Source organism: Xenopus tropicalis, chromosome 10, assembly GCF_000004195.4.
Source record: "Xenopus tropicalis strain Nigerian chromosome 10, UCB_Xtro_10.0, whole genome shotgun sequence".
Classification (NCBI taxonomy): Eukaryota; Metazoa; Chordata; class Amphibia; order Anura; family Pipidae; genus Xenopus; species Xenopus tropicalis.
The window spans coordinates 12,358,477-12,372,718 of NC_030686.2; the positions used below are offsets into that span (position 1 = coordinate 12,358,477).

The 14,242-nt window shown below is 39.7% G+C and overlaps 1 protein-coding gene across 3 annotated transcripts in view; it reads right to left on the reverse strand.

The window, feature by feature from the left end:
• Positions 1–9,186: 9,186 nt before the first annotated feature.
• Positions 9,187–14,242, reverse strand: part of rims4 (regulating synaptic membrane exocytosis 4) — a 98,732-nt gene continuing 93,676 nt past the window's right edge. For 2 of the 3 annotated variants that reach the window (XM_031894810.1, XM_002938012.5), the window contains exon 6: positions 9,187–11,692. In XM_031894810.1, the coding sequence (XP_031750670.1) occupies positions 11,474–11,692 (219 nt within the window). In that variant the 3' untranslated portion in view covers positions 9,187–11,473. The remainder of the gene's footprint in view (positions 11,693–14,242) is intronic. The other variant, XR_004220693.1, reaches the window with a different exon arrangement.

Genomic DNA, 14,242 nt, shown 5'->3' on the forward strand with positions numbered 1-14,242 from the left:
TTAATTCAGAAAAAACGTTTTTTTTTTTTTTAAGGGCTACGTGAACGTTGTACTGTTTTATTTCATAATAAACTAAATATTAGTACAATTTTATAGATCTTGATTAAAAAAAAGGTGGCTTCAGAGTCACTTTTTCTAATGAAAATATTGAATTTTTTTTATTTAAATACAGTTTATTTTCTTTGGAACAAAGTCACTGACAGACAAAAACAGTATATATTTTTTAAAAAAAGCGTTTTCAAATATTATATGTGGCTTTTATAAAGTGTTTTGACCCCTGAGGCTCTTACAGATGGGGGTTAATGTATCTGGATATCACGGAGAGAGAAAAATAAAGTCAGATTTCATTGGTCGGTAATAGTAATGCTATTTACAATGTATATATATTTTCCAACAATCCAATGTAGTTTCATTGATTCAGACCAATGTATGGATTTGGGCTTTTTTAATGGATGAGATCCCAGAATCAACACATGGGGGGGTGATTTATCAACAGTCGAGTTTATTTTTTATCTCAAATCGAGTTTTTTTGAGTTATAGTTCGAAAACTCAAACGTCTGTGTATTTATTAAGTGCAAAAAACCCGAAAACTCGAATGTAAAAATTCGCCATCTTGCGTTTTCTATAGAAGTCAATGGGGGTTGTACAAAGCCGTATTCTTAAATGTGAATTTTTCGAGTCTTTAGAGCTCGTAAACGTGAAAAATTCGAGTTTTTCATTTGAACGGGTTTTCCTTATTAATAAATAAGCGACCATTCGATATGCGGGTTTATTCGTTTTAGAAAAATAAACTCGACTTCACAAACTCGAACATGAATAAATAAGCCCCGTGGTATCACTTATACCCAGCAGTGTTGGAGGAATGTTTAGAATGGCCGATCTATTATCAGATTAACCAAGAACAACCACTGGGGCATTAAGGAATACGACGCCATGCTCCTCTCTTTATATACATGTATACCAATGAAAGTCATCCGCCATCTTGCTTTCCCCTACCTATGGCCTTCCCCATTGCTAAAGTAGAAGATGATACTGATTTATGACTACTTTATCTATAAAGAACATCTCAGCAAAGGCTGCAGTCTGACTGCTGTGAGTGATATGTAACGTTCTACGCACAATGCAGGTCTAGGTGCCCATACTGTAAATAAAGCAAAGGGGAACCGTATCTAGTTCTACTGAAGTTCATTAAATCCTGACTATTGAATATAAAGTGCTTCCATGTTATATGAGATTTTACATTGATCAAGGGCCAAAATGGCATTTTTTCAAGTATTTATCGACACTCAGGATCTACAGATCCCAGAGAGACTGCTATTTTGAGCCTTGATAAATGCACAAGCCCTTGTTACTCGTTAGGTCTAATTTTAAGCTAATATTTCATGGCAGTTGGTTGGGTATGTACTGAGTTCATTTTAGCTTACAGATGTCCTTTTTCCCTTAATTCCATGGGCTAATGCTTCTGCCTCTCCAGGGTCGGACTGGGCCTCTGGGACACTGGGAAAATACCCGGTGGGCCAGGGCACTAGTGGGCCCCGATGGCCCAGACCCGATGCCTGTTGCTGCTTCCCTTGCCTCCCGATGTCCTTTCCTGATGCGTTTCACTTACACATGTTCAGGGGAGGACGTCGGGTGGGTAGTGGGGGCTCCTGCAGGGGGTTAAGGGGGGCAGCAGGGGCCCCTGTGGGTGATGCAGGTGATGCGGCCAGTGGGGGCACCTTGGGGGCTGTGGGGCCCCTGGGGCAACCCCTGTGCGTCTTCAGTTATCCAGTCAATCCAATATATGTTGGAATTTGGTCACAAGGGAGAGAAGTGGAAATTCAACACAAGGAAACTCTATATATATCCATCATATAAAATAAAACAGCCTCCCATACCAACTTGGAAGTGGCCTATTGACGTATGCAATAACAAGAAACACAGAAGCACTAAAAATACAGCTGCTTAAACAGCCAATCAAAACGAGCCTTCCAGGAGATCAACAATGCAGCCTGAGAATATGGAAGCCCTTCTCCTTCCAGTCTCAAACCTCGCTTTCTTTGAGCCTCAAACTGCGTGTTCTAGGCAACACTAAAATCTAGAACCTATGTATTTGCATTAAAAAAAGACTATAAAAAAACACATTCATGGGCAACTCATGGTGCAGTTAAAGAAGTAATAACTTTAAATTTACTGTAACTGGCCCCAGAAACTGTTGCTGATGCCAGTACAGCCAGATACATTAATTAATTAGCACTTATGCTGTATGTTCAGCCATACTGACATCTACTCAGGTAGCATATTGATAATTAATGGTTGGACTATCCTGCCAGAAGACCAGAAGATCTCCCAGTGGGCCCCAGCCAAAGACCATTTCCATCAGCCCTTTATTCCTACACAGTGTGTCTATATAGCATCTTCTACGTTTAACACTGTTTACACCTAATTGTTGTGAGGGTTTAAATGCCAGGTTTCCTGCTGAGCCCGAGCAAACCCAGTCCGACACCAACAATTAGAGCATCTTAGGTCTTTAAAGAGGCCTACAAAATGCTGAGCAGATTCAATGATCCATCATTTACGAGGACCATCTGCTTTGTCCCAAATGTTCACCAAGGAAGAGAGATGTTAACGTCACGCTAATTCCAAGTGACTCTTGCCTCATTAACGGTTTTCATTTTCTGCCAGTTAAAGTTTTCTTTTTTGTTTGAGCGTTGGAGAATAACTCCATACTCCAATACGACTGTCTCTAGTCCCTTCTTACCCCTTGCCTAGGAACGTGGGCAATTTGGATGCAGAATTCGAATCAGAATGATAGCAAGATACCTGATTTAGGGGAAATTGATTTTAACCTCTTTGTAGAAAAAATAGCTATGGCACTATGTTGGATGCAGGTATAGAAGCTATTTATGACTGTGTAAAAAAGATTATGAATAAGATAATAATAGGATAATAAGACTATAAATAAAGACTTATGGAAACGTTATAGTATCCCATTCATTTTTGGAAGAAGGAAAGTCATTTTGGCATTTTACGGCCAATAGATTCGCCACATTAGTGCCACCTAGAATGCTATATATATTCTGCAGAAAGCTTTACCATACCTGAGTAAAGAGCCCTAGAAGCTCCCTCTGTTTGTTTAAGATTGCAGTTGCCATTTTAGCTTGGTCTCAGTAGCTTTCGTGCTGCAGCTTTAGCTGCTGGTAGCTCAGATTACACAGAGTTGGAAGGGGGAGCAAATTCTGATGGGAGGGGGAGCACATTTTGATGAGAGGGGGAGAAGGGAGGGGAAGAGGGAGAGAGGAGAAAAATGAGCAGACACATTCCCCTGCCCTGAAGAATGCTTCTGAGAGAAGGAAATCTGACACTAAAGAACGTGTTCACAAAAGAAAAAAATAAATCCTGTGTTTCTTTTGATAGAGGACTATCAGGGTTTACTTAGTTTTTGCATTTCCTTCTCCTTTAAGCTACATGAGTAGCTAGTAGTGGACTGCTTAATGGAGGACTGGAGAAAATAATAAATGTTTATTTCATATGCCCAGCATTGGACTGGACACATAAGGGCCAATAAGACAGATATCAAGGGCTTGCTCTGACTAATAGAGCAGTATGTGCCAAATTACTGTATATAGGTGTTATTTAGGCCTATGGTGGAAACAAGGAAGGGCTTGATGGGAATGTTCTTTCTCTGGGATCCACTAGGAGCACTGCACTGATACCAGGGCAATGGAACTCTACCTGCCAACTTTTTAGTAGCCCAAATATCAGGGCAAACACTCTACAAAGGGTGACTTAGATGTTTTGGTTTGTTGAGCACTGGCGTCAGTGGCTGAATTCATGAACCTTTGCTCTAAAAGTGGAAAAATTACGCGGTACACGGGTCTTAATGGTTCCCCTAACAACGCTGGGTTCAACACGTTTCAAATGACCTTACAGAGAGCGAATATTCCTACCAAACAACAAGAGTAAAAACGAAGCCCGAGGTGAATCGTCAGGAAATCATGAGGTTGATTTACTCACATAGGAGCTAAATTGCACCTGGGGAGGTACGAAGATGTCACTGGTCGCCATGGGCAACTGCACTGATAACGTTTAGCTCCGATGTTAGGAAATGTAATGTTTTCATGCTCTGTATAAGTGTAAAGAAAATACATTCTGGTACCAATTAACACATTGGAACAAATATACGTGTGTCAGGTTAATGCATTGGTTGGAGCCCATCATGGAGAAAATGTCATGCCTTATTGCTTTATTAAACAACATGTCTGGGTTAAGCCCTTTAGTATCCAGAGAGGTTGACAAATCCCCTCGTGGAAATGGGGATAAAGTGATTCCGTGAAAAACTGCAAAAACATTTGTGGAGATACGAGACCCTGATTTACGTTTCAGGTCCATATGAGCATTTAACCATTTGCCATCTGGCGATGTAGAATCTACATTTCCGGGTCGGATTAACGTCTATGGGAAATAGCATCCAAAGCCGGCACGTAAAGGGATAAAGCCCCAACTGCCACACCATTTAAAAAGAAACTTTTTAAAAAAAAATTTAATCTCTGCCGTTCCAGAACGGAATGTGGCAGAAAAATCTGGCTTTGCAATACGGCAAGTAGGAATAAAGATAATTATTATTTATAAATAACCACATAGGGCACTAAAATAGCAAATCTAAGGTATCTAATTTCTCCTATTCTATCCCAGCATGCTTCAAAAATGCCATATCAACCGAGCCATAATAAATGTACATAGTGCGCAGGCTGCTGTATCGAAGCAATATGCCTAAGCCCTAACTGTCATCTCATTTTGGTACATAGAAGGATAAATACTTCAGTGCAAAAAAAGAAAAAAAAGAAGGAACATTTCAAAGACATTCAATGGAGAGAATAGAAAAATAAAACAACATAAAGTGCAATAAGAGTCTCATCTGCTGACACACAGTAACTCATATTTCATGCTAACATATGGGTCTAAGTGAGCATTTTGTGTTCAGCAATAAAACATATCCCGGTGCATTAAGACAATGGCTGCCAGATGCGCTTGCATTATTCAGGCGTTCAGGAGTTGGCAATTTTATATATTTATATATCAAAAAATATTTCAATATTGAAAGAATTGTGAATCGGATTAGGAGAGATTCTGTTTCCAAACAAAAGTGCCCAATCTACTTCATGGCGTTACAACCTTTTTTATAAACACGGCGCCTCTTTCATTAGTAAAAAATATTTATACTATTTTTTTTTATTAATATGGTATTTTCTGGTCCCTGTAGACCACATAGGTGTATCTTAATTACATCAATGTAATGGTTCATCCACAGGCTTAATGCAGTTAGCAAGATGAAGCCAATAGAACCTTCAAGAGAAGTTTCAACATCTCCAATAAGGTTATGCTATGGAAGGATTGGCTGACTGTAGCTCCATAGAGGCTACTGAAGTACAATCACCATCATTCTCACAGTTCAAAATGATGGGACTTGTAACGCTAGGAGAACTACTCAAGCACAAGGTGACTACCTCAACTCAACTGAAGAATCAGTTGGGGCATGTAACTATAGGAGAGCTACTCCACCACAAGGTGACGACCTCAACTCAACTCAAGGATCAGATGAAGCCACCAGAACATTGAAGAGAAGTTTCACCATCTCCAATAAGGTTATGCTATGGAAGAATTGGCTGATTTTATCTCCATAGAGGCTACTGAAGTACAATCACCATCATTCTCACGGTTAAAAATGCTGGGACTTGTAACTCTAGGAGAACTACTCCACCTCAAGGTGACTACCTCAACTCAAGGATCAGATGGAGCCACCAGAACATTCAAGAGAAGTTTCACCATCTCCAATAAGGTTATGCTATGGAAGGATTGGCTGACTGTAGCTCCATAGAGGCTACTGAAGTACAATCACCATCATTCTCACAGTTCAAAATGATGGGACTTGTAACTTTAGGAGAACTACTCAAGCACAAGGTGACTACCTCAACTCAACTGAAGAATCAGTTGGGGCATGTAACTATAGGAGAACTACTCCACCACAAGGTGACAACCTCAACTCAAGGAACAGATGGAGCCACCAAAACATTCAAGAGTAGTTTCACCATCTCCAATAAGGTTGTGCTATGGATGGATTGGCTCACTGTAGCTCCATAGAGGCTACTGAAGTACAATCACCATCATTCTCACAGCTAAAAATGCTGGGACTTGTAATTCTAGGAGAACTACTCAACCAGAAGATGACTACCTCCACTCAACTGAAGAATAAGATGGGGCATGTAACTATAGGAAAACTACTCCTGCTTGAAGGGAGTAGGGGTAGTAGGAAAACCTGCCTTTTGCAGTCTATGGTAGATGGATAGAGGAATGTCAGGGCGCAAGTTGGCTGACAAGTCTCCTAGACATAGTTACAGACAGGTTCAGGGTGACTGACCTCTATGTAGAGAGTCACAGCCAATCCAGAAGGCCACTCTGATGACCTACAAGTCGCCAAGTTGGTCATAAAGGGCTAGTATTATGTTTAGTGTCATGGCTATAACTGTTTGAGATATTTCACTAAACAGTCAGCTAATAATCAATTACGAGTCCCTCCTAAAACACTAACAATTCATTTTGGATTAAAGAATTTGCAGCAAAGTCAGTAATTTTAATGAAATGGAAAGGTTGACAGAATGGAGCCAACCCCCTGATTTCTGGATGTAGATCCTTCAAAACAGACTGGAAAATGTTTCAAACACCACATATTATAATAATATAATGTACAACATAAAACAGAGTGCAACAATAATTCAACTTTTTCACATGATGCCACAAGCTGTAACTACTACACTTGGCACGGCTCCATCAACACCGTGTTTGGCACATATTCTTTTCAATAAAATACCTATATATCACATTTTGTAGGCAATTGCCTTCTGGGATTATTCTGCTGTGGAAAGTTCTCGAGATGGTTGAACTAGGCTCGAACATACTCATCGCCCAAGTCTTGGCTCCAATGATTAAACAGGGAAAAGATAGAGGTTTCCTTTCTTAAATAGTTAAAGATCTATAAGAGAGACTCTATGCACCTCCAGTGGCAACTCATCGCCCAAGTCTTGGCTCCAATGATCAAACAGGGAAAAGATAGAGGTTTCCTTTCTTAAATCGTTAATGACCTATAAGAGAGACTCTATGCACCTCCAGTGGCAACTCATCGCCCAAGTCTTGGCTCCAATGATCAAACAGGGAAAAGATAGAGGTTTCATTTCTTAAATCATTAAAGACCTATAAGAGAGACCCTATGCACCTCCAGTGGCAACTCAGCGCCCAAGTCTTGGCTCCAATGATCAAACAGGGAAAAGATAGAGGTTTCCTTTCTTAAATCGTTAAAGATCTATAAGAGAGACTCTATGCACCTCCAGTGGCAACTCATCGCCCAAGTCTTGGCTCCAATGATCAAACAGGGAAAAGATAGAGGTTTCCTTTCTTAAATCGCTAAAGATCTATAAGAGAGACTCTATGCAGCTTCAATGGCAACTCATCGCCCAAGTCTTGGCTCCAATGATCAAACAGGGAAAAGATAGAGGTTTCATTTCTTAAATCATTAAAGACCTATAAGAGAGACACTATGCACCTCCAGTGGCAACTCATCGCCCAAGTCTTGGCTCCAATGATTAAACAGGGAAAAGATAGAGGTTTAATTTCTTAAATCATTAAAGACCTATAAGAGAGACTCTATGCACCTCCAGTGGCAACTCATCATCCAAGTCTTGGCTCCAATGATTAAACAGGGAAAAGATAGAGGTTTCCTTTCTTAAATCGTTAATGACCTATAAGAGAGACTCTATGCAGCTCCAGTGGCAACTCATTATATAAGAAGACAAGAAAATAATAGAATTTGAGCACTACATGTTCTAAGATATAAATACATGGTTCCACGTGTCTCATCATCTTGTTAGCCATGTAAGGGCATTGGAGTACAAAGGTAATTCTAAAATATGAATTTCATTCAATGTTCTACTTCTAAAGAACCTCCAAACGCCCTAGTATTCTGTATAATGGAAAGAAAGATTTTATTATGTGCTGAAAATGTGCATATTTACATATACACACGTGGGATCTGACATAACTTGACAGATACATTCTTCATAGCCAATCACAGAAGGGGCATTGTTGTCAAGAGAAAATGTTCAACCAGCTCCCACTCACATGAATAAATGCACATATACAGAGAAGTTATCTTGTGTGCACTGAGTTAATAACTTCTATATAAATATCTCTGTAAAAACAAAAAGTCAACATATAAATGATATATATTTGCTTTTAGGGGCATCTTATTCTTAATAAAAAAATAGTCTCTATCAGCTTAATGACTACCTTCTAGTTTCATGCATGTGTAATAGGCAAATACATCTACACATTCTCTATATTTCAATATTCTATCTGGTGTGAGTAGCACAGGCAATCAATACCGTTCTAACCTAGTCAGCTGGACTTGCTTATGCAATTTTCCTGCTGTCATTTGTGTTATTGGCCTAACATCCCTCGGAACAGCAGTAATTTATTGTAAATCTATGGCGAAATAGCAAAGATTTCTGGAAGCAATTGTTTCAGAGAAAGAAATCAGATGTAATAGTGTTGATACAATTAGCCCGATGAAGTTGTCGGAACGTTCACAAGAGGTTTAACCATCTCTGCTCTACCAGTAATAGTCTGCTATTGAAGGATAGGGAGCCGGTAGTTCCATTAAGGCTACTCTATTGTAAATCTATGATCTATCTAGATTTCTAGGTAGCTAGATTCCTGGAAGCAACTGTAATACAGAACAGAATCAGATGTAAAAGCTTTGATTCAGTTAGCTAGGTGAAACCACCAGAACGTTCAAGAGATGTTTCACCATCTATAATAAGGTTATGCTACTGAGGAATAGGCTGATTGTAGCGCTATAGAGGCTACTGGAATACAATCACCATCATTCTCACAGCTAAAGATAATGGGACTTGTATCTCTAGGACAAGGATCCCCAACCTTTTGTACCTGTGAGCCACATTCAAATGTAAAAAGAGTTGGAGAGCAACGCAAGCATTAATAATGTTCCTGGGATTACAAATAGAGGCTCTGATTGGTGATTTGGCAGTTCCTATGTGGACTGGCAGCCTACATGAGGCTCTTTTTGGCAGTACACCTGGTTTTTATGCAACCAAAACCTGCCCAAAAGCCAGAAATTCAAAAATAAACATCTGCTTGGGAGCAACATCCAAGGGACTGGTGAGCAACATGTTACTCTCTAGCCACTGTTTGGGGATCACTGACCTAGGAGAACTACTCAATCACAAGGTGACAACCTCAACTCAACTGAAGAATCAGAAGGAGCCACTAGAACATTCAATAGAAGTTTCACCATCTCCAATAAGGTTATGCTATAGAAGGATTGTAGCCCCATAGAGGCTACTGGAGTACAGTTCCCATCATTCTCACAGCTGAAGATACTGGGAGTTGTATCTCTAGGAGAACCACTCAACCACAAGGTGACAACCTCAACTCAACTGAAGAATCAGAAGGAGCCACTAGAACATTCAATAGAAGTTTCACCATCTCCAATAAGGTTATGCTATAGAAGGATTGTAGCTCCATAGAGGCTACTGGAGTACAGTTCCCATCATTCTCACAGCTGAAGATACTGGGAGTTGTATCTCTAGGAGAACTACTCAACCACAAGGTGACAACCTCAACTCAACTGAAGAACCAGAAGGAGCCACTAGAAAATTTAAGAGAAGTTTCACCAGCTCCAATAAGGTTATGCTATAGAAGGATTGTAGCTCCATAGAGGCTACTGGAGTACAGTTCCCATCATTCTCACAGCTGAAGATGCTGGGACTTGTATCTCTAGGAGAACTACTCAAGCACAAGCTGGTTGATAAAGATGACAACCTTGCACTCATGGCAACCTTGCTAATAGGTGAACTCAAGTATCCGAAACCTGAATCCTGATTAAATGACAATTAGAAACACATTATAACATGAAACATTTTGTTAAAGTTATGGATATCAAAGCATTCAGGGAGTTTAGCATAGTGCCAAAACCACATAGTCAAGTAAATAGAGTAGGATTCATGTCTATCAAACCATTAGGAACAGGAACATGTCAAATCACATTTTGTTGCACAAAAATTGATGCTAGAGAGAGATTGTAGTGCTTGTGCAAGGGCATCTACACACCTTATATAAGACTGAGACATTAAACTGAGCACATACAGAGAATAATAAACGCTCTGAAATATACACTCACCTATTTCTCCTATTCCTTTATACACAAACTATCATTTTGGTATTGGGTTTTTTTTTTTTTATTTATAAGTAGCAGCAAAAATATCAAACAAAGCTTTTTTTATCTATACATTTCCCTTGTGGAAGAAAATGCCTATAATGCAACTTGCCCCCTTCTATCAATGACCTCGGTGATGCGAGGACTGAAAAAATCTGATTATGTTATTCATGTGCACACACAGCAGAGAGAAATTATATTATGTTCTAAAACACGCTTTAAATATATATATATTCAAGATTTTCGGATAATTACATTTTTTTTTTCCTAATCGGCGATTCAAGTTTGTTTTTTTTTTTCACTATATAAATATTTAAACTTGTAACAAATCGAATGGGATCGTCTACAACACGGATCTATTCTAGAATTGGCACGTATCTCACTTGGGTGGGAAGAGACGTTGGTTACGGAACCCATTCACTGCTACTGGTACTGGAGTTCTACGGTAAAAACACTAGCGCTACTAGTATAGGTGTCTCCTAATGCTCACCTCATGCTCCGGAGTATTTCATAAAAGATTCTGCTGGTATACAATGGCTTAAATTCTATTGGTCAACAGCACTGGGTTAGCGCTTCCCTGATCAACGTACAGAACCTATTCTATTCTATGGACTATTCTAATTCAATGACGGTATAGGTTTACTCCCCACCCCCCCAAGTGATTTATCAACTGCATTAACCAAGTAGTAAAGACACTTCCTGGCAAGTTTGGCACAGTTTTCAAATCAATAAGATATATTCACTGTACAATAAATAAATAGCGCCCGCAGCAAAAGCGCCGCCGCTGGGATTCCCATTTTCCAGTTAAATCCTTTCCTTAGGCAATAGTTATAGGAATGTTTAAAAAGTTCTCAATAGAAAGCTATGAAAATACCTTCCTCTGCGATAAAAGATACCGTGACGTCTGCCGTTTCTCTATCTCAGATTTATGTTAATAGAAGACATCAAACGTGAGAATAGAGGTATTTGTATGATTTTTGTTTATAGACTCAGGGCACGGACCGAAGGTTACTTTCCTACGAAGGAATGAACCCCCCCTCTCTTTCTTATCCCCCCGCTCTCTCAATCCCTCTTGAAAGGTTGTTTGGTTACTTTCAATTTCCAGAAAAGCTGGTCAAACATGCAATATGTTCGAGGTCAGAGATCCAAACAAAACCTTGGTGGCGGCTTTTTAAAAAAAAAACACAAAGGTCATCTTGTTGACTATTAGGATCTCTCGCAGCAAGGTCCGACTGTGCTTTCCAAGGAAAGCTGCGAAGATTGGCGAAGAAGTGGGCCTGTGGATGGATCCACCATTGAGGAGGTCGGGAAAAGCTTGTACCAGCCAATAACCATGCTGGACAAATCCAGTTCTTCTAAAAGTATTCTTGACACTCCCATGAAATGCTTTCGCTCCATTCGGCCATAATTTCCCCATACCATCACCTATAAAAAACAATAAAATACATTAGTTAATGCACAGATAATTGTGAATGCTGACTGTGACTGACTAGTCATGTAAATGTTGCTCTGTGTCTTCAGGGCTGTTTTAATATACAGGTATAGGACCCATTATCCAGAATGCTCAGGACTAAGGGTATTCTGGATAAGGGGTCTTTCCGTAATTTGGATCTCCATACCTTAAGTCTACTAAAAAATTATTAATTAAAAACATTAATTAAACCCAATAGGATTGTTCTGCCCCCAATAAGGGGTAATTATATCTTAGTTGGGATCAAGTACAGGTACTGTTTTATTATTACAGAGAAAAGGCAATCATTTAACCATTAAATAAACCCAATAGGACTGTTCTGCCCCAATAAGGGGTAATTATATCTTAGTTGGGATCAAGTACAGGTACTGTTTTATTATTACAGAGAAAAGGGAATCATTTAACCATTAAATAAACCCAATAGGGCTGTTCTGCCCCCAATAAGGGGTAATTATATCTTAGTTGGGATCAAGTACAGGTACTGTTTTATTATTACAGAGAAAAGGGAATCATTTAACCATTAAATAAACCCAATAGGGCTGTTCTGCCCCCAATAAGGGGTAATTATATCTTAGTTGGGATCAAGTACAGGTACTGTTTTATTATTACAGAGAAAAGGGAATCATTTAACCATTAAATAAACCCAATAGGGCTGTTCTGCCCCCAATAAGGGGTAATTATATCTTAGTTGGGATCAAGTACAGGTACTGTTTTATTATTACAGAGAAAAGGGAATCATTTAACCATTAAATAAACCCAATAGGGCTGTTCTGCCCCAATAAGGGGTAATTATATCTTAGTTGGGATCAAGTACAGGTACTGTTTTATTATTACAGAGAAAAAGGAAATCAGTTTTAAAATTCTGAATTATTTGATTAAAATGAAGTCTATGGGAGACAGGCTTTCCGTAATTCGGAGCTTTCTGGATAATGGGTTTCTGGATAAGGGATCCCATACCTGTATAAGCAATAATGGAATATGCTGGGGGTAGCACCACCAGACTTTCCATATGGAATAACTTTTGAGAAGTAATTTTAATTACTTTGTCATCTTGGTATATGGTATCTTTACTGCAGAAGGTGGTGTCCTCATTTTGTCATTATAGTTTATCTTCTCTCATGGTTATTAGTCCATGGCGGCACACTTGGGCATCAGTAAGCACAGGTCATTGCTTCACTGCCTGCATTATTATACGGAACTTCACCTGATTAGTTCTATCATAGTTCTATCTTGGGGCACAAAGAAATCTTTGCTCTGTGCCCACTGGTACCAATAAGCAGCCCTTTATGTCTTTAAGCCAAAGGTTCTCAACATGTGGGTTGCGACCCCTTTGGGATTCAAACAAGCCTTTCACAGGGGTCGCCTAAGACCATCGGAAAACATGCATTTCCGACGGTCTTAGGAATAATTTTATGGTTGGGGGTCACCACAACATGAGGAACTGTATTAAAGGGTCAGCATTAGGAAGGTTGAGAACCACTTCTTTAAGCTCTCTCCGTGCACCCTAATTTGTAACCCCCTCTCTTTGTCGCTTCCTTTAGTTCTAAAGGGACATTGACTTGTTTCTAAAAATCATCATTATGCCATTACCAGGACCATATCTCCTGGGGTTCCCATTTTTCTTCCTGAATACCCTATTTTGTGAGACAGCTGTCCAAATTGTAGGCTCAGTTCACTTAAGGAACACTGAAGGTCAGGTTGGTGCACAGCAATAGCGCTCCCTAATGGATTGTTTCAGAAATTTTAAAAGGGCCATACCACCAAAAATAGGTTGTCCTAAGAATGATATCCTGACCGTAACCCTTTAAAATCACTTCTTCAGTGCTTCCACTAAAATTGCTTCCACTAAAATCAGACAGCAGATTAGTAAAGGAATGTATAAATGGAAACATATTTGGTGAATAAAAGTCATAACTGAAATAAATATTTGTAAAGCTCTATGTTTGCACGGCATTTTGGAGGAAGCAGAAAGAGGGCAGCACCTTGGGGCCCTCTGGGGTGCCCCAAGCTGGTACAATGTTCATAAGTGTAAGCTTGGGAGTGCAAGGGAATGTAGGCCACTGGGGAGCCCATAGGTTCTAGAGTACTCAATGTGGGACACTCTTACTCCACAGAAATTAATTGAGAGTGAGAGATGTTATCCATCCTACATATGCATTAAAAGGAAAGGTATCAGTGTCCCTTTAAAACCTGTAGCACTGCGGTACACAAGAACCTTGGATGAACCACTTGAGGCCTTCACAGCAAGGCCGGGCTTCAACCGAGGTTGTGCCAACAGCTACAGTGATGTAAGTGAAGCTCTGTAAGTTCTAGAACAGAATGTGATGGGCTAATTGCTTTCTGTGGAATGCGGTTTCAAATAAAATTATACACTGCTCCAAGTAAATGGGCCTGGCAGCCAACCGGGTCTGCAGATAAATGTATAGGAAGACGTATCTAACGGCGAGCTGGCAGCCGTCCACCAAATCAATAGGCACTTTTGAGAATCTCACTTATGTTTTATT